Source organism: Podarcis cretensis (assembly GCF_951804945.1).
Source record: "Podarcis cretensis genome assembly, chromosome: 10".
Lineage (NCBI taxonomy): Eukaryota > Metazoa > Chordata > Lepidosauria > Squamata > Lacertidae > Podarcis > Podarcis cretensis.
In genome coordinates this window covers 25,242,994-25,266,740 of record NC_137179.1, presented here as the reverse complement: position 1 = coordinate 25,266,740, position 23,747 = coordinate 25,242,994, and the positions used below count along the sequence as shown (strand labels likewise).

General features: G+C 44.7%; 1 protein-coding gene across 1 annotated transcript in view; it reads right to left on the bottom strand.

Annotated features, from left to right (window-relative positions):
* Positions 1–746: 746 nt before the first annotated feature.
* TXNRD1 (thioredoxin reductase 1) overlaps positions 747–23,747 on the bottom strand; it is a 35,396-nt gene continuing 12,395 nt past the window's right edge. Inside the window, exons 4-15 of the mRNA XM_079992657.1 lie at positions 21,825–21,897; positions 20,315–20,434; positions 19,453–19,598; positions 19,133–19,248; positions 17,953–18,178; positions 13,278–13,373; positions 12,417–12,493; positions 10,897–11,053; positions 10,252–10,359; positions 8,290–8,385; positions 4,661–4,795; positions 747–2,082 (exon numbers count right to left, since the gene is read on the bottom strand). Coding sequence (XP_079848783.1) covers positions 2,020–2,082; positions 4,661–4,795; positions 8,290–8,385; positions 10,252–10,359; positions 10,897–11,053; positions 12,417–12,493; positions 13,278–13,373; positions 17,953–18,178; positions 19,133–19,248; positions 19,453–19,598; positions 20,315–20,434; positions 21,825–21,897 — 1,413 coding nt within the window. The 3' untranslated portion in view covers positions 747–2,019. The remainder of the gene's footprint in view (positions 2,083–4,660; positions 4,796–8,289; positions 8,386–10,251; positions 10,360–10,896; positions 11,054–12,416; positions 12,494–13,277; positions 13,374–17,952; positions 18,179–19,132; positions 19,249–19,452; positions 19,599–20,314; positions 20,435–21,824; positions 21,898–23,747) is intronic.

The following is a 23,747-nucleotide window of genomic DNA, read 5'->3' as shown; positions in this document are numbered from 1 at the left end:
TAGCCATAGCCCTCAAATACAGGACAGTTCCCAACCCCTTTCATTTAACATCAGTAAACTTCAGTATGAAGATGTAACGACAGCTGCCCGTGGGAGATGGGCTTTGCTCCACTCTTCTCTCCAGGAGCACGGCATTATGGCAGGACCTATACAGTAGTCTTATAAACTTCTCTTGCTGCTCAACCTGTCTGGAGGATAAGGGGATCAGTGGCTACGAATCACGATGGCTACGTTCTAGCTCCACTGTTGGAAGCAGCATGCCTCTGTATTCCCGTTGCTGGAAATCTCATGTGGGAAGAGTGTTGTTGCCCTTGGGTTGTGCTTGTAGGCTTCCCACAAGCATCTGGCTGCTCTCTGCGAGAACAGGATGCTGAACTAGGTGGGTGTCTGGGCTGAGGCAGCAGAGCTCTGCTTATGTCCTTATAAGCAGACTACCTAGAGACTGCAAAGCACACAAATGCATGCTCCTTCTCATTCGGAGGGTAACATGAATAAATAACTTTAGAAAAACAGGCGCAAACATAGAACCAATATAAGTTGGGGACTTTGTTCAGCTGCTTCCACAGATCCCACTACTTCTCCAAATCACAGGTACAGGAGAGTCACTATCTGAACAAGCTGGTGCAGTGAAGTAGATTTTAAAAGATCGTGCCCATTTCTAAGAGAGTTTTACTTTTTGCTTTCGTTAAGTACACATAAAGTACACAAAGTTTTATCAACAACAGTGGCAGTATTCAAGAAAACAGTTATAGGGTATCTCAAAATAGAATTTATGATCCAAATAGATTTTGTTTATGATCCATTATATACAAACAAACAGAAAGTTAGCTGTATGAAAAGGAAGGATTTCACTTGAGAAGGAATTCAACAATGTAGCTGACATCATAAAACCAAAACAAACCAATAACACCCCTTTCTCACAAACTTTAAATGGCCATAGAATGTTATCAGCGAAAGGCTTAGTTATAAACGTTTTTGCCAGGCACCTAAAGTTATGTAACAAAGGCGCCAGCCAGGTGAGCCTCCCTGGGGAGAGCAGTCCACAAGCGGGGAGCCATCCCAGAAAAGGCCTCTCATGTTGTCACCCTCCAGACTCATGGAGGAGACACTTGAAGGAAGGCCTCATATGAGGAGGAGGGATTGCAGGGTCCAGGTCAGTTCGTATGGGGAGATGCAGTCCTTGAGGTATTGCGGTCCTAAGCCATTTAACCATGTTGGTTAAAACCAGCATTTAGAATTGGGCCTGGATGGGTGTAATATGCTCAAACCATCTTGCCCCGTTGAGCAACCTGGCCACTGAATTCTGCACCAGCTGAAGTTTCTGAACTGTCATCAGAGGCAGCCCTACACAGAGCTCATTGCAGTAATCTAACCTATCAGTGATGGGAGTATTTAATCTTTGATTTATGAACTTAGGGGAGCCACACCAATCTGCAGCTCTGGGTAAAAAGAATAAAGGAAGAGAAGTGAAAAGAAGTTGCTTCTTTGAACTGTGCACTAAAAAATCCTTCACAGGCTTGGTTGTTCATTTCTGTGCAAGTCTGGAGAGGTGATGCATTGAGTGCACCCCCTACAGAAGAGGGCTTGCAATGAGGCTTCTACATGCTGCAACTCTTGGGCTATTTCATAGCAACAATCTGAGGAAGTGGGGAAACAAACGGGAGGAACGCCTTCATTCCAGGAGAGGAAAAGTCTCAAGCCGTGCCAGCAAACTTTCCATCACTGCCTACCAGAAAAGGCTGGTTTTAGGCTGCGACTTCATGGAAGCATCTTGAGCAATGCCTTGCCAAACAGCAGCTTGATATGGGAGCCCAGCCCACTGTTGGATCCGTTGCCATAACATTCAGTCACCGCCAGGAACTAAGCAGTTCTTCACTCGCCCCGTCGACAGGGGCGGAGAGGTCATGGACGCATTGGCTGGTTCTTGCTTCCTAGACTGCTTTGCTTGGCCCTTCGGGAGTTAGCAACGGTGACGAACGCCAGTTTCTGGCAACGGGCGAACAGTGGGGGGGCTTAACCTCAGCATCCGGATTGGGTGATATCTCCACCTGACCGCTTCGTCACGGATAACGTGGTGAATATCTATAAAAGAAAGGAGGACGGGGGGAATAAAACAATTGGATAATGTCAGAGAGGACTTTTATGTTCATGTCAAAACTCAGGGCTACCCTCTGCCATTGGCTGACCCTAGGATGTGTGGTCTTGGAGAACGACTGCTAACAACTCAGTGGATGTGAATCACAAGAGGGAAGGGGACCGCTGCATTGAGATCCTGCCTGCAGGCCTTCATTAGGCATGGCTGGCCACTGTGAGGACAGCCCATGGGTTAGATGGCCCTTTCAGCTGATCCAAGCTGGGCTCCTATAAATTCTAGACTTCTTTATTAGTGTGCATTATAAAGCTGCACCAGATGTTTGGGGATGGGAATGACACTCCACCATGCAGCACTTCTTCTACCCTCCATTATTGGAAGAGACGTTAAATTACACTGGATGCTCTTGCATCACAGCAGTCCCATTTTCCTGCCCTCTATCAAGGCTTCGGACCCAGCAAATTGAAAGAAATGAAGGGGAAGTCACGTGGCTTCCCACCACAAGTGCCTCTTATCATTGTGCAGGAAATGAAGGGGGGGAGGCAGACGTTTTATTGCACTGCCTGCAGATAATTAATGAGCAGATATGAGTCTGCGGCTGAGAGATTATTTGCCCTCTGGGAGGATGAAGATCTACCAGAGACAGAAAAGGAAGACTTCTGAACAGGCTCAATTGAAATTAATGGGAACTGTGCCTGAGTAATAACTATGTTTCTAGTTACAGATAGGTAGCCGTGTTGGTCTGCCATAGTCAAAACAAAATAAAAAAATTCCTTCCAGTAGCACCTTAAAGACCAACTAAGTTAGTTCTAGGTATGAGCTTTCGTGTGCATGCACACTTCTTCAGATACAGGTATCTGAAGAAGTGTGCATGCACACGAAAGCTCATACCTAGAACTAACTTAGTTGGTCTTTAAGGTGCTACTGGAAGGAATTTTTTTATTTTGTTTTAACTATGTTTCTAGTTAAAGCAGGTGTAGGGAGCCTTTGGTTCTCCAGATGTTGCTGAACTACAGCTTCCATCAGCTCTGGCAAAACCAGGGATGATGGGAGTTACAGTCCAGTAACATCTAGAGGCCCAGACTTCCTCCATGGTCTGCGTCACGGCAGCTCTTTGCTGGCTACTAACGGCCTTCGCAGGTGCCATCTTAAGACTTTTGCCCTTCGGATGAGTTTTAGCTCCTAGTTTAGAGAGCAAATCGAAAAGCAAATTACAGGAAATGTGGTAAGCTGCCTTTAGTTGAGGTTTATCAGACAACTGCTAGCTTTGTTTTGCAGACATATAAGTCTAGGTAGGAGGATTACAGGAAATCAAATCCACTCCAGTCTAAATGGTTCAAAGCAACAGTAATTAGCTAGCATCAAAGTCATCTCTAAGGGGGAATAAATTGAGAGCAGAACAGAGCGCCTGTACATGTTAGCCATGCAAATAAGCCTGAAGCTCCCGCAGAAAAAAGCAAGGATCTCAATGTTCAGCCAGCTGAAAATTCTCTGTATGCAAGGAGAATCATGAATGCATCCACCCTTTGAAACAGAAAAAAAATCCAAACTCAACCAGTTTTTAAAATTCCATTATTTGTATTATTATTATTATTTATATTGCTGTTGTTGAATGGGCCATAACTTAGCAGTAGGCTATATGCTTTGCATGCATAAGTCTCCAGTCTCCATCATCCCCTACATCTCCAGGCAGGCGTGGGAGAGAAGCCTGCCAGAAATTCTGCCCCTGGCCAGTGCAGACAATAATGAACTAGATGGGCCAGCAGTCTGACTCTGCACAAAGCAGCTTCCTATGCTCCTGTTGTTATTATTTTAATAGAAACTGCAATCATTTTTGTGAAACCTTTCGTCCTTTAATTTTTGTGGCTTGTTCAACGTATTATGAGGATGATTATAGTGATATATTAGAACAGCTTCCTCTGCACATTTTGTAGCTCTCCCCCCCCCCCATTGTGTTGTTTTAGATTTTTAGATACAGCGGGTTATGAGAGAGAAAAGTCAGTGTGTACAAATGTGCAAGTTATTTCTAAAACTGGAGCCCTGAAGGAAAGTCCTTGCCTCACTGCTGAAGGGTTCTTGCCCTGGCATAAGAGGCTCAATTGTGCTTTTGCACCAGATTTTGTGGCCCTTCCAATCCAATCCAACCCATTCAGATTATGAGTGCCGGGTGTTGTTTGGGAATTCTAAGAACCACCCAGCAAAAATCAGTACATTTTTGAAAAATCCAGTCCACCATCTTGATTCAAAATGGCATCCAACTGTACCTAAACACAGATAACTATGGGACAATCAACTTTCTAAAATATAAGGTAGATTCTGGCTCAGTGTTGCAGCTCTCCAGGGTTTTAGAAATGGAATCTTTTCCATCCCTACCTGAAGATGCTGGGGATTGAATCTGGGACCTTTTGTTTGTTTTGCTTGTGCCCTGCCACAAAGCTATGGTACTTCCTATCTCAGTGCAGCTGCTCATATAGAAAGAGTACATAAGACTGTTGCCTTGAAAACAAAATTGCTCCAGCAATCCTAGGAAAGGAGGCAGCTTTTTGTAAACCAATGCCACATACTCACCTCTGCGCAGACTGGATGAATTCCTATCGTGCTGTCCAACTGTTCTTTTGTTATACCGCATTTTATGGCCGCTGCAAATCCCTGGGTTATTTCTCCTGCATTTGGACCAAGCACATGGAAGCCAATCACACGCTCCTAAGGAACAAGGGGAACAACAAAAGTTTTTTTAAAAAATATTCTTTATTGAGTTTTTACATTAATTGAATACACAGTTCCATTCGCTCTTCAAAATATGCTACCTTATACACAAATGTAAACCAAAATAAATCAAAATTTCTTCGTACATGACTTCCCTCCTCCTTACTGTGGCTTCTTATTTCTTCCTTATCTTTGTAACTGTGTTGTTTTCCTTACTGCACTTCTCTTACATAATATATGCTATCAGTTATTTACTTTGCAAAGTTTAGTCGAAACACATCCAAGATTTTGTTTGAGAACAATGTTTTTCCAGGTACTCTTTAAAACAGTCCCACTCCTTTTTAAACCTTTGGGCTTGGCTGATTTCTAATTACTTCTGTCATGTTTGCTAATTCCAAATATTCACACAATTTTATTTGCCATTCTTCCTTCATTGGTGTCCTATCCCCCTTCCAGTTTTTAGCAATCAGCATTCTTGCTGCAGTTGTAGCAAATAGGAACACCCCCCTTTTATCATTTGAGATATCAATTGTCAGAATGCCCAGAAGAAAGGAACAACTAAAGCTTGACTCGCTGTGGCCTGAAACAATTACTTTTTTCAGACTGTCCAATACCGGAGAGAACTGGCATTAAATATGTTTCAACCCCTTTTCTTGTATTTTCATACCTGCCTTAAGAGACACATTACAATCCAACTGTTATAAATCCAGAGGCTCAAGTATACCAAAAATGTCAACAATATGCTTGTGTGTATATGTGTAGCTTGCTCTGTTTTAACTTTCCATTTTAACACATATCTGTTGGAAAATAAATTTAATTGGGGGGGGGACCATGAACAGCAGGGGTTTCAGCTATTTTTTTCACTGTCATTAAAATATTCTACAGCAAAAGCCATTTGACTGCTAAAACTACAATGTGGTGACTTAGATCATGATCTATGTGCATTAGTTGGCTTGACCAAGGAATGGATTTTTGTGAAAGAAACAAGTTCTGTTCAGTTCTGCTACTGAAAAATCCTTAGGCTAAGCATCTGCTCAGAGACATCCTGCTCTTTAATCCTACCATTTTGGTTTTTCCACTTGGCTCTTTGGTTCCAGTGAAGGATAAACGAGATCTGAGCAGCCTGAAATCTGCACACCACTGGTTTGGATGAAGCATCAACCTATGGTTTGGTGTTATGTGATCAAGGCAGACTGGACCTTCAGTCTAGCACAGTCCTACCTGCCTGACTTACCTGGGGGTTGAGGCAAGCCACGCTTTACCAATTTGTATACAACCCATTCTGCCTAATCAAGAAAGGAGTGGGAAAAGGGCACGTGAGAGCCTCAGGCTCAGATCTGTAACACTAAACTTAAACTAGGGGGTGGGGTGCACTCATGGCAGCAACCCCCTTGTCCTGTGCCCCTGCACGTCCCTGCTTCACCCCTGAACCTCCCAGAAGGAAGAGCCTCCTCGTGAATAGGAACCTCACCTTTACAAGCTCCCTTCAGAACTTCCTGCTGCGCAAAGGAAGGGCAAGGGGTGAAGGGAAAACCCCCAACATGAGTTCTCCTTCCCCAGCTTAAACCCTCATGTGCTCTTTTTGAATGCTTGGATAGGGCTTATGGCAATGTGTGGAGAGGAAATTCTAGTACTGACTGCATCTATTGTCTAGTTTTCAACCCAAGCAGTTGGGCCTGAGGAAGGGATTCAACATAGCGCTATGGCAATTGCCAGCACAAGCATTTCAGCTTGCCAGGTGGAATGATCCTCCGCCTCTCCTTTCCCTACACGCTGCTCTGGGGGAGTCTCTCAACTTTAGGTAAAGGTAAAGGTACCCCTGCCCATACGGGCCAGTCTTGACAGACTCTGGGGTTGTGCGCCCATCTCACTTAAGAGGCCAGGGGCCAGCGCTGTCCGGAGACACTTCCGGGTCACGTGGCCAGCGTGACATCGCTGCTCTGGCGAGCCAGAGTCGCACACGGAAACGCCGTTTACCTTCCCGCTGGTAAGCGGTCCCTATTTATCTACTTGCACCCGGAGGTGCTTTCGAACTGCTAGGTTGGCAGGCGCTGGGACCGAGCAGCAGGAGCGCACCCCGCCGCAGGGATTCGAACCGCCGACCTTTCGATCGGCAAGTCCTAGGCGCTGAGGCTTTAACCCACAGCGCCACCTGCGTCCCTCTCTCAACTTTACCCCAAGCCAATTGTGGGGAAGGGAGCCCCATTGTGCTAGCGGAAGTCCTTGCACAGGGCTCATTAACTGAATCCAGCCCTGAGTACTTGGCTTTGCATTCTGAAAGCAGCACTTGATATGGACACATACGAACAAAATCATGGACCAGTAACCCTCCAGTTGTTGCTGGACTCCCAACTCCCAGCAGGCCCTGACAGTATGGCGAGGGATGATGGGAGTTGTAGTCCAGCTACATCTTAAGAGCCACAGGTTCCTCACCCCGTAAGCCTAAACATATCGTTTTTGTTTTTCACTGTAGCCCATGTTTAAAATGAGCAAAATGGCTAGGATCCAGAGCCTAAAAAGGGGGTTGGTTTTTTTTTAAAAAAGAACTCTCCCCCCCCCCCCCCCTTTAACCAATATGGTTCTCTGGCCTGTCAGAAATTGCTTGTGAGGCATCCCTCAGTTTCAAAAGCAGCTTGAGATAAGAACACAAGCATCTGCTTTCCCCACAATCCTTTGGACTCCAGCCATTATTACAACACAAAAACTAAGACATCAACAACTATTAACTAGATATTATCTTGAGCAAAGGGACGCAGGTGGCGCTGTGGGTTAAAGCCTCAGCGCCTAGGACTTGCCGATCGAAAGGTCGGCGGTTCGAATCCCTGCGGCGGGGTGCGCTCCCGCTGCTCGGTCCCAGCGCCTGCCAACCTAGCAGTTCGAAAGCACCTCCGAGTGCAAGTAGATAAATAGGGACCGCTTACCAGCGGGAAGGTAAACGGCGTTTCCGTGTGCGGCTCTGGCTCGCCAGAGCAGTGATGTCACGCTGGCCACGTGACCCGGAAGTGTCTCCGGACAGCGCTGGCCCCTGGCCTCTTGAGTGAGATGGGCGCACAACCCCAGAGTCTGTCAAGACTGGCCCGTATGGGCAGGGGTACCTTTACCTTTACCTTTATCTTGAGCAAAGATAAAAGAGGACTGCCACTTAATGAGTGTAAACATCTAGCCAAGGTGTTATTAATTCAGTTACAAAGGCACTATAAATTAAGAGTTGGATTTGTGGGTGTTTTTAAAAACAACCAGTGCTTTCAAGATAACATCTGTGTTTGCCGCAATGAAAGGGAAGAGCTTTATCCCCAAGTCCAAGTGTCATTACAAATTAAGATGCATGAAGTTCACACCAATTCTGTCAGCATTCCCAGTACCGTTCTGTCAGAAATTATATTGTAATATATTACAATGCATACAAATCAACACTTTTTTTAAAAAAAAGAAACCTCCTTGCTCCTGTAAAATGCTGATGATTCTGAAAAATAGTGCCATGCTATGGTTACCTGATCAGGAATATTGCAGATGACCTTTGCATAGCATCTGTTGTTGTCCCGGGCTGGGACCGTCCATTCAAGTGGCCAGAAGTAACTGTGGTAAACCTGGGAAAGCAATGGAGACGTTTTAAGTGTTTGTGGAGATTTTTTTAGTTTCTGAAAGGCATTATGCAATAGCAGTCCAAGGGGAATGGGAAGAGCAGACAGGGCAATGGTACTCACCTACCTTCCCAATGCTAAGCATCTTTGCTACTTCCGGGGGGGGGGGGAGAGTGAGGCATGAGGAGCCCAGTTTGGTACAGGTCTGGCACTCTGCCCCTCTCAGGAACTGGCCAGAGACACTTGGCACTGAGAACGCAGGTGATGAATGTCAACAGTGGCAGAATAGGACCTCTCCCTGAACACTCACAACCCCTGGACTAGCGAGATGCTTGTCAAATGGTGAGAATGCACATCAAAGTAGGGTCTCATGTCAGGAGCGTTCGGCGCATTATAAGCAAAACACATCTCCTTCCTGTTCCCTGAACTGCAGCTTGATTCTGTCTTGTGTCAAGAATAAATTTTTATTCTTCTTCTCACAGGCCTCTGACTAATTAAACTATCTATGGCCTTTTAAAGTGAGAGGGGCATTGTTTTGTTTGTTACTTCGTTATGCATTTTTGTGTTTTTATATTGTAAACTGCCCTGTGATCCTCTGATGAAGGGTGGTATAGAAATTTTAATAATAGATGCACTGATAAGTTTGCTTCTGTATGTCCATACTGATTCTTTGAATTTGCTTCCCAGGCTTATTAAACATGGGGATGCAGGGCTCAAACATGGCTCCCTCCAGCCAGCTCTTAGGCACATTTGAATTTACACAATAGCCTGTGCAGCAGCTACTTATCGGAGAGTGTTAGGTGCAGAAATACCAACAGGTGTGAGAAGAGGGATGGGATTGGTACGGTGTCACAAAAGGCACTGGAGTCTAAAGAAGCATGTCAGGGATGCTTCTAAAATAAGCACCTGACCAAATATGCAAGCTTGGTTAGGGCAGCTCCACACTGTAAACAGCACAATATAACTTTTGATACATACACCTGTGTTTTGCAGGCATTTCCCTCTACGAATAGATTTAAGTTTGCGCAACTTGCATCAACATTTCCCCACGTTTACTGAACATAGGTATTGAGGCCTTTTATCACGCCAGACCATTGTGTGCACTGGGAGCAGCGCTACCTGCTTAGGAGTGGCAGCAGTTCTTCAAGGTGTCAGGCAAAGGCCTGGAGAATTGAACCTGGGCTCTTCTGCATGCAAGGCAGATGTTGTACCACTGAGCCACAGATGTTACTCTGATGCATTCCTGGACACTGGCACACAGATGTTTATAAAAATGCAAGCCTGTCATCCACACAGGCTCATGGCTATTGGCACCAGGCTAAGTGGTGCAACTCAACGATGTGATCGTGTAGCCAACCTTGAGAAGGACTAGATGATGGTAAAGGTAAAGGACCCTGAACGGTTAAATCCAGTCAAAGGCAACTATGCGGTTGTGGTGCTCATCTCGCTTTTCAGGCCAAGAGAGCCGGCGTTTGTCTGCAGACAGCTTTCTGGGTCATGTGGCCAGCATGACTAAACCACTTATGGCACAAAGGGGCACCGTGATAGAAACCAGAGCACACGGAAATGTTGTTTACCTTCCCACTGCAGCAGTACCTATTATCTACTTGAACTGGTGCGCTCTCGAACTGCTAGGTTGGCAGGAGCTGGGACAGAGCAACAGGAGCCCACCCTGTCGCAGGGATTCAAAACACCAACTTTCTGATCGGCAACCCCAAAAGGCTCAGTGGTTAGACCACAGCGCCACCAGCATCCAAGATGATGGTCCTACATACACACACACACCAATCTAGAAGTAGGAAGGGGCACAAGATCGGCCTTGTGTTACACAATATATTGATACTATATTTTATACAGGATTATTAGGCTCACCTCAATGTTGTCCACCCCAAATGTCTCTATGGCTTTTTCTTCCGAGTAACCACAGGCACCGTATTCCAGAGGAGTGAATACCGTGGTGGGAACATTCACGTAGTCACACTGTCAAGGAAAAGACGCTTTTGTATGAGTGTCACACTCCCGTCGGCATCAGTAACAAAACACTGGGGTAGCTTCAGCAAAGGCTGGTGGAGCTAAAAAGGTGCTTCTGTGCTGCTCACCTGGGCTGCCGCTTTACTGAGATGGAGGGGGAGGGAGGCAAGGGGAAGGCAGCACATGGTACAGATGCAGTGGTGCCAATTGGCTGAGCTCCCCCCCTCCAGTAAGCTGCAGCAACACTCACTGCCAGGAAACTAGGTGCACAACACCGCTCCCCCTTTGCTGCCCCTGCTAACGGTGGGTAAACGTGCCCTGGAAGCGAGGAAAACACATTTGTCTGCAACAGGTTTTTAAAAATTCCATAAGACTAAGAAAACCCATACGAATAACAATGCAGACTCTCATTGGGCCAATGCACTATCAATCATGTAAACAAGAGTGCATGAGGGGAGACAGGGTGGCAGCCTGCATTTTTATTCTGACTGGGGTGGGGAGAGGTTAGTTTTCTTTAAAATGCACGATGATAAACCTCTCGCTCACCTTTGTCTTTGTGCCACCGTAAAGCCTCCGCACCAATAGCCTCCCTGCATGGATTGCCACTGGCGTCAGTTCCAGCTTGCCTTCCAAGACATCTCCAATGGCATAGATATAAGGCACATTAGTTTGCTCCTCATCATTGACAGGGATCTTTCCTGTTCTACGAGAGGGAGAAAAGAGGTTCGGTTCGGTGGCCTGTAGGTTGCAGATCAATTCTTTCAAATCAAACTTTGTACTATTCAGACTGTTCCAATGCCAGGGCAAGACTCCATGCTGTGTTCATCTTGGCCGTGGCAGGATTTGTGATTCAGATAGTGAAACCTGATGCATCTCACAGACTTATCCCAGCGTCCTCAGAACAATTTCTCATGTCCACAGAGAACAAGCTTGGGTCCAAACAGGAATGGATTCAAATTACATAGCCATTTGCACATAAATTCAGGCAGAATGTGGGCTGCCAGACCACTAAATGCAGAGATTATTGTCAAAGTAGGTAGGAAAGGGAGAGATCACTAGGGATCCAGGACTTCAGTGCCTCTTAACAGCAGCATGGAAATGAGAATTTTGCAAAGCCCCCGTTTCCTTTTATTGCAGTGCTATGATAGAAGAAGCATCACCTTTCACATCCCCCCCCCCTTTGCGTAACTGCTAAAAACATAGGAGCACAGGAAACCAACATATGCTGAAGTCAGGCTAATGGTCTCTCTCATTCAATATTGTCTGCAGTGACTGGCAGTGGCAGCAACTCCAGGGTTTCAGACAAGCGTCTCTCCCAGCCCTACCTGGGAGACGACAGGGATTGAACCAAGGACCTTCCTGCATGCAAAGCAGATGTTCCTGAGTTATCTCTCTCTCTGTCTCTCACACACACACACACACCAAAGGAGCCCCATTATGCAACCAAACTGGAAAGAGTACACAGTACAAAGGGTATAGTTCACAGTGGTAACCGACATGAACACGTGTTTTTTTTTTAAATCTAGACCACGAAACCAGCAAGAGCGAAATAATGCAGAACCCTAGATTGCAGAGCTGTTAATCATTAACATTCAAATTACTGCAAAAGTCCAACCTCTTTGCATGTTCAGTAATGAGATATAGACATATATCAGGCATAGAGGGCACAGTTCCTCCTTATTTATTTATTTATTTTACTCATTACATTTATATACCTTTTCCTCCAAGGAGTTCAAGGTGGTGTACATGGTTCTCCTCCTCCTCCCCATTTCACGCTCATAACACCACTATGAGGTAGCTTAGGCTAAGAGATGGCGACTGGCCCAAGGTCACCCAATGAGCTTCATGGCTGAGGGAGAGGATTGAACCCTGCTCCCCCAGGTTATAGTCCAACAGTCTAACCATTATGCTGCACTGGCGCTCTCCTTATTGCAACAGAACTGCATTGGAAATTTATCCCTCCCCCCCCCAAATTAAATGCTTTAAGTCAATCCAATTGATGTTGTAAAAAAACAACAACAACCATACAGCCACAATACATAGACAGTCAAGAGAATAAACCTTACTTTTCATTGATCTTCACTCCAACTTTCTCCAAGCCAATTTTTCTTGTGCAAGCATCCCTCCCTATGGCCAGCAACACCTGCAGAACATCAGTGTTTGTGTTAGTCATATATCTCCCAGGCAGAGACAGTGGGTGCCCATTGGGGCTGGTTGAGTAGAAGGCAGGGAGGTCAACAGTAGGTGGGCCCAGAGGCAATGGAAGGTGGTGGTAACTAATACTTTTGCCCCCAACCTCCTCCCTGCTGAGTTCTATAGGGCATATAGAAGAAGAAGCAGTCGATAGCCAGTGTCAGTCGCTGGGCTAGTAAATAGGAAGGGGAGGTCAAGTGAGGGCAGATTGAATGGAGCGGTGCTTCATTCTCACTTAAGAACCAGCCTCCACTGCTCCTGGAAGCTTAGGTATCTTTAGTTTTTTTAAGTATATTAATTACTGCATTAGGATAACAACCAGAAGATCAACCAGAATCCAGGACCCCATGCTACAAATTTCCTTGTGAAAATTGTTCATGGAGGGCTGGTTTGCGCAACATCAACAGATGAGAAGCTGCAGCACTGCAATCCCATAGGGAAATGGCTGTGTGGACCCAGCTGTACCTAGACACAACCAACAGCTAATTCCACAGCTGTACCAACATCTTCTGCAGCAGCTGCAACCATGTGAATAGCTAAACACCCCTCCAGGTACAACCCAGTTCACAGCTACCTGTGTTCCCCCACAGAATCACAAGCATGCTCTTCAAGTGGCTTTAGTGGCTCATGTGATGAGAAAACCTGAGCATCTGACTCAGGACGTAAACAATCTCTCAAAGCCCTTCAACGTACAGCCAAATTTGCAACAGAGAAGACCAGCACAAATTACTTACTGTATTGTATTCCCCTTGAAGTATTTCAGAAGAGTTTTCTGTGGAGTGAGAAGTGACTCTGAGTATTCCGGGAGTTCCTTCCTGGATCTGTTCAATCTGCAGAATTTTGAGCATTAAAATATTACCTCGGTGTGTCAAGAAGTAGATGCATTGGTTCAAACCACGAAGGCACCCAGTATAAGTGTATTACTCGGGATGTTGTTGAAATGAGAGAAATCTACCTGTTTACTAGAGCTGTTTCTCCTGAACAAAAACCAGAGATTTAACGAGAAGGAAACAGACTTTTAAGCTACGAACATTTAACCTAAAGGCTAGTGCATATTTTATTATTATTCTAGTCAGTGACTTATTAATCGCCTTCTAAACGGCCGCCTCAAGGTGATTTATGCAAAACTAGAACACAGAAACAATACATACATTTAACACAAGATTTAAACCCTAACAAGTAGACACGAATGCTAAAGAAGCATTTATGCAGTTGAGAATGTCATGAATGCTAGATATCTTTATCTATATCTGATCAACATGATGGCAGCCATGTTTGTTGTTTATGTGCCTGCCCCAGTCAAGTAGAAAGTAGTTATGTTAATATCAAAAGGACATGTGGGTTGAAAGGTGCAAGACCATTCTCCATTTTACCTCCCCCTACAGATCCAGGCTCATAGAAAAGCACCTGGGATAAACAACAGCAGCGATGTTAAAATTAGACCTCACCTTTCGGTGTTAAAAATCACACTACCTGCATTTAATATGTGAATTGGAAAGATCCATGATTTAACAAACATGGCTGCTCCCATCACATCTCATGTGACCTTAAATGTGAACATGAATCAACTGAAAAAAGATGTGGCAGCTTTGAAGTCAAGAGTATGCGGAGAATTAGCCCTACATTTACACCACAATCTCCAATGCAATCTGCAAATATCCATCCAAAGAAAATAAATGGCTTATGAAAAATATAAACTTCTTTGCTGCAGCAGTTAAAGGTCCTCCAAACCAGCTTCTAAGTGACGCACAACCTCTTTCTCTTTATAAATAAGTCGTTTTTATGACAGCTCTATGGCGGTTCTTTTATAACACAGGAAATGAAAACAATGAAAGTGCTGCTGCCACTTATATCACTGATTCATACCATAGCATTCAAAGGCAATAAAGGACAAAGGGGGCTGAGTTCTCAGAACAATGCGGAAATTTAAAACGGTGTTAATAAATGGAAGCATCACCTTGCGTACACAAGGTAGCTTACTTCCTCCAGTCAAAGAGAGTTAACTTCCTCCAAGTGCCAAGCCTTGGTCTAAAGGAGTTCCTGCACTTTCAATAACTTTGTGCCAAGAAGCTGGTTGGCAAATGCCCCTTTCTCCTGTCACTCTATTCAGGACAAGCGTCCTCCTTAGCTGGTAGCTGCCCTTCCTATTACTGAGCCCATTTCACAGAACATTTTGTCTGCCATAGGTTCACTTACTGAGGTATCTTGTGTCCTGCATCAAACACAAACACACACACAAAATCACCTGTTGAAAAGAAATAACCCCACAGAAGGTAAACCACTGCCAAATCTAGCAAATGCAGGGTCAACTCACATGATTACTTCTGCAGGAATTCTGAAGTACTTCAGATTCCTACAGTCTACAGAGGGCTAGAATTATGCTCACACTACAGGGCCAGCCCTACCATTAGGCAGAGTGAAGCAACCTCCTCAGGTAACAGATTCTGGCTGGTGGGGAGCAGTGATGTGGCACTGCAAGAATTGTGTGGGCCTCTAGGCTGGTCCTATGTCCCCCCCCCCCTAAGCTAGCCTGCTACCGTCAAGTGCATATGTGGACATCTTGTAGCACAGAGGGAGATTGGGTGGTTTTTTTTTCTCTGAGGGGTGCAGATAGAGGGGGAGAGGATTAACCTCCCTTCCCCATATGCTGTGATCCAAATAACATTAAATATAGCACATATAGTTTGACACAGAACTGCACTGGCATTTTCAGAAAAGCTTCCTATTTCAGAACTCAACCTGCTCTGCAAACCACATGCAGATATGCAAACTGGCTATTCCTTCATTTCTTTCGGGATCTGAGCACATCTATCCCATTTCAGAAACACACCGCACCTCACTGCAGAAAGGACAATAAAAGGGTGGGGCTATACATGGGTGGTGCTGTGGTCTAAACCACAGAGCCTAGGGCTTGCCAATCAGAAGGTCGGCGGTTCAAATCCCCACAATGGGGTGAGCTCCCATTTTTCAGTCCCTGCTCCTGCCAACCTAGCAGTTCGAAAGCACGTCAAAGTGCAAGTAGATAAATAGGTACCACTCCAGTGGGAAGATAAACAGTGTTTCCATGCACTGCTCTGGTTCGCCAGAAGCGGCTTAGTCATGCTGGCCACATGACTCAGAAGCTGTCTGCAGACAAATGCCGGCTCCCACGGCCAGTAAAGCAAGGTGACCACCGCAACCCCCAAGTCGACTGCGACTGGACTTAATGGTCAGGGGTCTCTTTACCTTTATATGCTGCTTAAATGTAGCCAATCTTCTACTTTCTCAACCCAAGCAATGGATATAATTTATGCACACAAAAAGGAAGCATTCATGTTCTCTTTGGTTTTCAGCTTGCTCTCTTATCTTTTTTAAGGGACGGTATGTTTGCTCAGCAAAAGATGACCAGGTAGTGTTTTTAAGTAGTAGTAGTAGTAGTAGTAGTAGTAGTTGTGTGTTTTACTATCTGGTGTGGTTAATAGGAAGCACAGAGGAAATTTGTTGCATTTAATGTTCCTGTCTTTGAAAAGCCGAAAGCCTATCCTAACGCCCCGCAGATTGGAAAAACAATTATCTGCTATAGGAAAATAATTACCGATTAATCATTAAAGGAAATGCATGCTAGCAATATCTTTTCCTCTCTCACACACACATCCTCTGTGAGAACTCCCTCACAATTGCAAGAACACAGATGGCACAAATCATCTTTTAGCAATGGAATCTCATGCATGCCTACTCACAAGTAACCACACTGAGTTCAATGGAGCTATTTCCTAGGTAAGTGTATCTGACTGAAGCAAAAAAAATTAACTTTTTTAAAAATAATGTTCTTTTGCTGCACCTTGGGCATGGCTTTTCCAAATGTTTTAAACATCTTTAAGATATTTTCTGGTGCTGCTCGAGAATTTTGTTGTGCTGATCTTATTTCTTGGCTGCTGAAGCTTTTATGCTGCATTATTTATATTTTTTTGTTTCCATCATGTATGGCTAAATTACAGTAAGCAGCTCAGAGAGTTTTGCTATTGAGCAGCATGAAAATATTGATAATGCGCAAATTGCACGCATTTTAGAGGGAGACAGAGAAACAACTAACTGCTGGTGCTATTATTAGCATGGGGAAGAAATGAAATTCATGCTTTTTGTGCTGTTGCAAAGAGGGGGCATGTGTGTGTACATCTTTTGATGTTTGTACTGAAAAAAGAAAAATGAATTTAAAACAGATGGAAAAAAATATGTGTTGCAGTGGTTAGAGTATAGAACGGGGAGCTGGGAGACCAGGGTTCAAATCCCCACAGCTATGATACTCAGTAGGTAACCTTGCACCCGTCACTCAGCTCAACCTACCTCACAGGGTTGTTGTGAAGGCAAAATAGGAAGTGGGAAGAAGCATGCATGTCCCCCTTGAAGGAAAGGCGGGGCATAAATGTAGTTGTAGTGATAACAGATGAATAATGTTGATAATTTTAAATAGGAGTGTCAAACTCCAGATAGGTTCAAGGGGAAAACTCCCCATGAAGTAGATGTTTTAGGGGCCCCAGACAAAATTCTGCACCGAACAGCCATCTGTTTTGATGGGGGTGGGGTCAAAACAGGAGGGCCAGAGGCCAACTCCTAAGAATACCTCCAAGCCTGACAACATCCTGCGCAGCATGCCAAAAAATCCGAAAAACCAACAGCTTTTGCACTATAAACATGGAAGGCCCTCACAAACGTCAGTGAGATAGCAACCTAATACAGTCGTACCTCGGAAGTCGAACGGAATCCGTTCCAGAAGTCCATTCAACTTCCCAATTCGGAAACCAAGGCACAGCTTCCGATTGGCTGCAGGAAGCTCCTGCAGCCAATCAGAAGCCCCGTCCAACGTTTGGGTTCCGAAGAACATTCGCAAACCGGAACACTCACTTCCGGGTTTGCGGTGTTTGGGAGCCAAAACAGAACATCACAGCAATGAATCACACACATGCTCAGTGGCACAGAATGTTTGGTAGGCAGAAGATCCCAAGCTTACTCTCTTCAAAGGATCAGATAGCAGATGATGCAGAAGTCCGAGACTCTGAAGAACTGCCACATAAATGCAGCAAATACTGGGCTAGAGTGCCCTGTGTGCCAAGATATGTAGGGTTTGCAAGGAAATGGTGAAATATGCACTTCTGAAGTCATAAAACAGAACCCGAATTTCTTTGAACATGTTTGTATTAAAGCACATTTTGAAATTACGTGTTTATTGAATGGGTGAGGGCAGCATTTATTATTAACATTTGTTATAATTGCTTTTTACCCTCAAAGTCTCAAAGCAACTCACATGACAAAATGCAATGGACAATAACTATAAGGCCAGAATATTTAAAGCAATGTATAATGCAAAATACCTAAAATGCTTATCCAATAATATAATAATAAGGACAAGTGCTATCCCTCCACCCCTCTTACCTGGCTAGGCACATGCTTCCGAATGAACTTGACACCATGTTCTTCCATGTGCTCCCCTATTTTGTTTGCCATCTCTTGATCAAAGCCCCTCAGGAGAATGGACCGCACCATGACAGTCACATCTAAGCCAAGGCCTGCAAGGAATCCTGCACACTCAAGGGCGACGTAGGAAGCTCCGACCACCAATGTTTTCCCCGGGCAGTAATGCAGGGAGAAGAGATCATCACTGGGAAAACAGTAATACGAATGAATAGCTGAGTCAAAAATACAAGGGAAATCCATACAGCTGAGATGTATGCAACTGACACTGTTCAAATTAAAGAAGGAGGAATGGCTTATTACATTATGTTTTATCTCTACTTTTATGGTTCATGAAATTTTACACCTTGTCTTGCACACTAGAAGGCAGGAGATATATCAGGCAGCAAACTAACTGGAAGATGAAGTCAGAGCACAGAAGTAGTAATAATAATAATAATAATAATAATAATAATAATAATAATGTACTTTTCAAGGAGAATGTAAAGAATCTCAGAGCATTATCTAAAGCAAGTGGTCACAAATCAACCAGTTTATGAGCTGGTGTTGAAATTAATGCATAGTTTACTACATAGTAACCTACGTAGTCTACATAGTAAACAAGTTAGATCACAAAAGTGGTACAGACTGACTTCCTTTCTGCACATTCTGCTCTGCAAATGGAAGATTTCACATCAGGAACCAGAAAGTCCAGGGCTATGTCTCACTCCAAGCCTTTCCTGCCTCCAGTCTTAAGAGTTACATATGAAGAAGCTCAAATCTCTTTTGACTGGCTGTGTATTTTCCACAGAGAAGGAAGTGGAGGAGAGGCATTTGCTATGCAAACAAGCCCTCCTGTCACCGTAGATCTTACACATGCCAAGAAATCGAAACCAAAGCAAGAATGGCTCATCACTTGGAAATTGATATTTTGCCCAAGGAGGAAAGGAGATACGAGTTTTAAGTGGCTAGCTGTTCTGACACAAAAGTGCTTTTAAGCAAGCAACACTTATGTGAAAACTGATACTATGCCACTTCAAAACTCTATATCTTTGAACCAACCCAGAATCACTTCACTCATAACACCTGACACTTACTTTGAGTAACAGCGGGCACTTCCCCCAGGACATACAATAAGACACATTTTAATGGGTTATCTCACCTGGTGATGCAATATTCTTCGTCTCCAGGGATGCCCAGATAACGGGGCCTCTCTCCAGTGGCAATCAGAAATCTTTCTGCTGTGTAAAACTTCTGTACTCCTTTGTTATTTGTTGCCTGTAAATAAAAATGCCAGCAATTTTTAACTGTAAAAGCCTGTGGCTGTGAGCTCTCATTCCTTTAAGCCAGAGGAGGATGGGAGATGTTACTGGATGCCAAATGCTCTGGGCTAGCAGCCAGATCCAGCGGGATTTCTTCATTTGAAGCAGACCACCCAACCTTCCCCAGGAAAAAAAGGATAAAGGCAGCAATTTCCATTACCTTAATTTTGTGCGGCCCGACAAACTCTCCATAAGCGTTTTCGTATGTGACTTTATTCTCTCGGAGAGAAACCCTGTAGCCCCAGTTCAGAGAGCCAATATAATTCTGAACTGCTTCAGTCATGGTATCCCAGCTGTGATTTACGGCTGAGGATTTAAAAACAAAAGTTAGATGACAGTTCAGTCCTCAGCTTCCCAAGGCCTTCATTTTCCATTAGCATGCTATGTAATAACAGACACACCTGATGCACGGCTGTGTCTCTCCTATTTATAATTAATTCAGTTGCCCAAGGTTTGTGGAGTTTTGCCAACACTGCACGGATTAACAATGTGGGTGAGTGTGGTCCAGCGTATTTTGCAGGTGCTGCCACATAAAGCTCTGAAATCATCCTTTAGAAAGGAAGGTCTTATACACACAGAACTCACATTTGCTTTGCTATTATCACTGCTAATATGAACATCTGATCAGTCTTCTGATACTCCACTTGGTGTCTCCAGCTTTTAGGCAGATAAAATATGTAATCACAATAAAAACTCCTAGAACAGCCTTCCTCAACCTAGTTTTAACTATAGCACCTTTCAGCCACAGTGAATGTGGCTTATGGCCAGGGACTGAGGGAATTGTAGTTCAGTATTTTAAAAAAATAAATCTGTAAGGCACCAGGTTGGGGGAAAGCTATCTAGGAATGCCAAAATAGTGTATAAATTTCGGAGTGTGTGTGTGTGAGTGTGTGAGTGTGTGTGTGTGTAAAGCAGACCTCCATCCCTTTGAATCCTGTTCCCCACCCTCCACTCAGGTTAAACTTCCTAAGAGCAGCACAGATTATACAGCCAACAGCCCACATGGGATTCTCTGTCTATACCTTTGTCATCCAGCTGCCACCCAAACTTGGGTGCATCCTTTATGGCTTGCCCAAGCAAAGCCGTCTGGTGCATCAGCTTCTTTGGAATGCATCCTACATTGACGCAGGTTCCTCCGAGACCTGCAAAAGAAAGGCAACCTAATGAGCTTCATACGGCAACTCATTATGACAGGACCACCCAGTCATTCAGTATGGCATTCAAATTGGTCCGTAGGTCCTTGGCTGTAGTCACGACTGCTTCTTGGAGGCCTTTAAACAGGGAAGTTGGCCCATTCTGTCAGAGCATCCAGTCCTTCCGCTGTAACAGCAATCAGAGTCCTGCCTTCCCCAGGGCAACTGGAAAACCGTTACCGATCTGGACTTTTATTCCTTCAGTGTATATATGGGGGTGGGGAGGCAGATATGGAAGCCAGGGACAAGCAAAGTGGTTTGAAGCCTATGTGACTGGTGCAACAAGGCCGTCCAATTTTTCAGGGGGAAACTCGGCCCAATTTTGTCTTCCCTCACCCTTCAGAAGCAGCAGCCAGGGACACTCTGGCTGAAGGGAAATAAATGGATGATCCCGGTTGCCCCGAAACTCCAGCAAGATAGGAAAGAGCCATGTCTCATGAGGAGATTGTCTGCTTTGCATGGAGAAAGTTGCCAGGTTCAATCCTGAAAGCCTGGACAGCCACTGCCTGTGTAGACAAGGCTGACCTAACTGGACCGATGGTCTAACTCAGTATAAGGCAACTTCCGACATTCATTCCACAAAAAGGCAACGCTGCACTAAGCAGTGGATGAAGCGTCCTCATCATTTTCAGACAAAGAAAATGGAAGGCAAAGGACTCTGTAGCTGCTGCAACAAGATTCAAATGTCACTTCCCCAAGTCAGAATGCTAGCCGCAGGGAAACTGTGATCATATGCACTGCTTTTTTATTTTATTTTAGTAAAATGGGTCCTGCAAGGCATTTGTCTTCCCTGGGTAGAATCTCAGCAGTAAAAATGGTACTGCTGCAGTCTTTCTATTTCAGTCTTTACCCATCAAAATATCAAATCAACAAATAGCTACAAAGGGCAATAATTATTCTTGATATATATTGAAGGGCGAAAAGCTGACTTGTGCACTGTACGAAGTAGTACTTTATATGTTATGTGCCCTGATTCTATAGGCAATCATGTTCAAGGGTTAGGACAGGGGAGAAACAATGCAACATGTACTATGGTGTCCAAGATTGGAAGAAAATGCCAGATTTGAATGGATGTCTTTATGATAATACAATAATAATTATCACTGTTATTAGATTCCTATACCATCTTTCCTCCAAGGTGGCGTACACACTTATCCCCTTCCTTTATTTTATGCTCACAACAACCCTGTGAGGTAGGTGACTCGCTCAAGGTCACACAGTGAGCTTCAGGGCTGAGTGGGGATTTGAACCCTGGTCTCCCAGGTCCTAGTCAAACACTCTAAGAACTATGCCACATGAGTTTCCCTAAAGTAGCGAAGGCTGAGAACCATTTACTTACCCCATCTTGTTCCCAAAGGAGTAGGGACAACAAAATCCAGAACTAAGACCTTCTTGCCAAGTTTGGCAGCTTCCTGGAAATCAAACAAAAAAACAACCACAGCTGAAAATCTGCACTCTAAGTAATAGTGGCCAAGTTGTAAAAAAAACACACACTGCTTTATGATGAATTTGGGGGATCAATATCTAGTGTTCACAAGGAGCAATCTTTATCCCCAAGTGGGTTACAAATTGATGTGGCAGTCAAACGTCTTGTTATAACCAGAAAAAAAACAAATGAATTTGCCTGAAGTCTTTTAGCACATTCTTGGGAGGGGCTTTCCAGGACAACTTCCTTCAATCCTGCCATCTTTCATGACGAAAAGGCAAGATTGGATTTTTCACGACAATTACTACAGTCACGAGAAAAACACCACTTAGCTGAATGCCACAGGCGCAAAAGGAGGAAGGGAAGGGTGAATGTAACAACACAAACTTTAATTAAATGCTGAAAGATAATTTGGCTGCTCAAATTCCCACAACTCAGTCAAATGATGGGTTGAATCCCATTACGTGGATGGCCCTCAAGACTTCTGGATCACAGGGCATTTTAAATTATACTTCTTAAAATTAGCTTTATTGCCATGCAACAAGTGATGTGTTTGTCAAGCGTTGCTGGCATGTGAACCCGGCCTTCGCCCCCAGCCATGGCCTGCATCTTAAGCATTCCAAAGCAGATCATTATGGGTGAATACACTATATGCAAGGATGAGTCCCCAGACTCTGGCTGCGCCGCAGAACTGAGTATGGGCCAAATAACATGTTACATTATTCACACTTTTCTTAAAGCATGCTTTAGCTGGCTTCTGGGCTCTGATCTAGAGTATGTTCCTGGATTGGGAAACAGTTACTCAATGAACCCTCAACACCACCCCTCCCCGGAGTACAATTTGTGCCTAAAAGGGAAAATAGTTGTGTGGGGCAGGATTCTGGGACAGAAAACTGGCCCTAGACACCAATGCAGACTGAAGAACACCTTCATTGCCAGGTTCCCACAGCTTTAGTTTGAAGAAAAAGCAAAGCGGCTAAATTAAACATGCTTTTTTAAAAAGTATCAACAGCACAAGGTATATTTTGGCTTTGAACTTCCAATTCTGGCTGGGTGTATCGAAGTGGCAAATCTAACACCCACCAGCATTCATGGGCAGCTACCAGGACACCAGCTCCATGGCAGGGTCCACTACCACTGTCTCCCCTGGGCAGCCAAGTCACTTACCACAGGGGATGTCAACTGTCAGCCATTTTATTCTTCTGATATGGCCCCAACATAGCTCAGAGGAATTGTGGGAAACTAAGATGGTGGGTGGCTCTCATCAAGTTGGTACAGACAGCAGCACTGCTGCCGCCACTGACCACCACCACCAGATAAGCCCAGCAGGAGGCACCCAGATGCAGGAGCAGGCCCACCACATGGGCCTTTGCACCTGGAGCCAGCACAACTCATCTCCCAGTCATGGCTGCTGCAGCCAAATGCCAGGGGGGTGGGATCCCCTGCTGAAAAGAGGTTGGGGTGTGTCAGGGGTTCCAAATGCCCAAAGGGTGGCCATTTGAGTCACCGCAGCACTAACAAATTTATTGTAGCATAAACTCTTCCGAGACACAGCACTGCTTTGTCAGGTGCATGAAGGATTATGCTCAGTTGTGCACAGAAGAAGAAGTAGAAGAGGAGGAGTTTGGAGTTGATATCCTGCCTTTCACTCCCCCTAAGGAGTCTCAAAGCAGCTAACATTCTCCTTTCCCTTCCTCCCCCACAACAAACACTCTGTGAGGTGAGTGAGGCTGAGAGACTTCAGAGAAGTGTGACTGGCCCAAGGTCACCCAGCAGCTGCAAGTGAAGGAGCAGGGAAGCGAACCCGATTCACCAGATTACGAGTCCACCACTCTT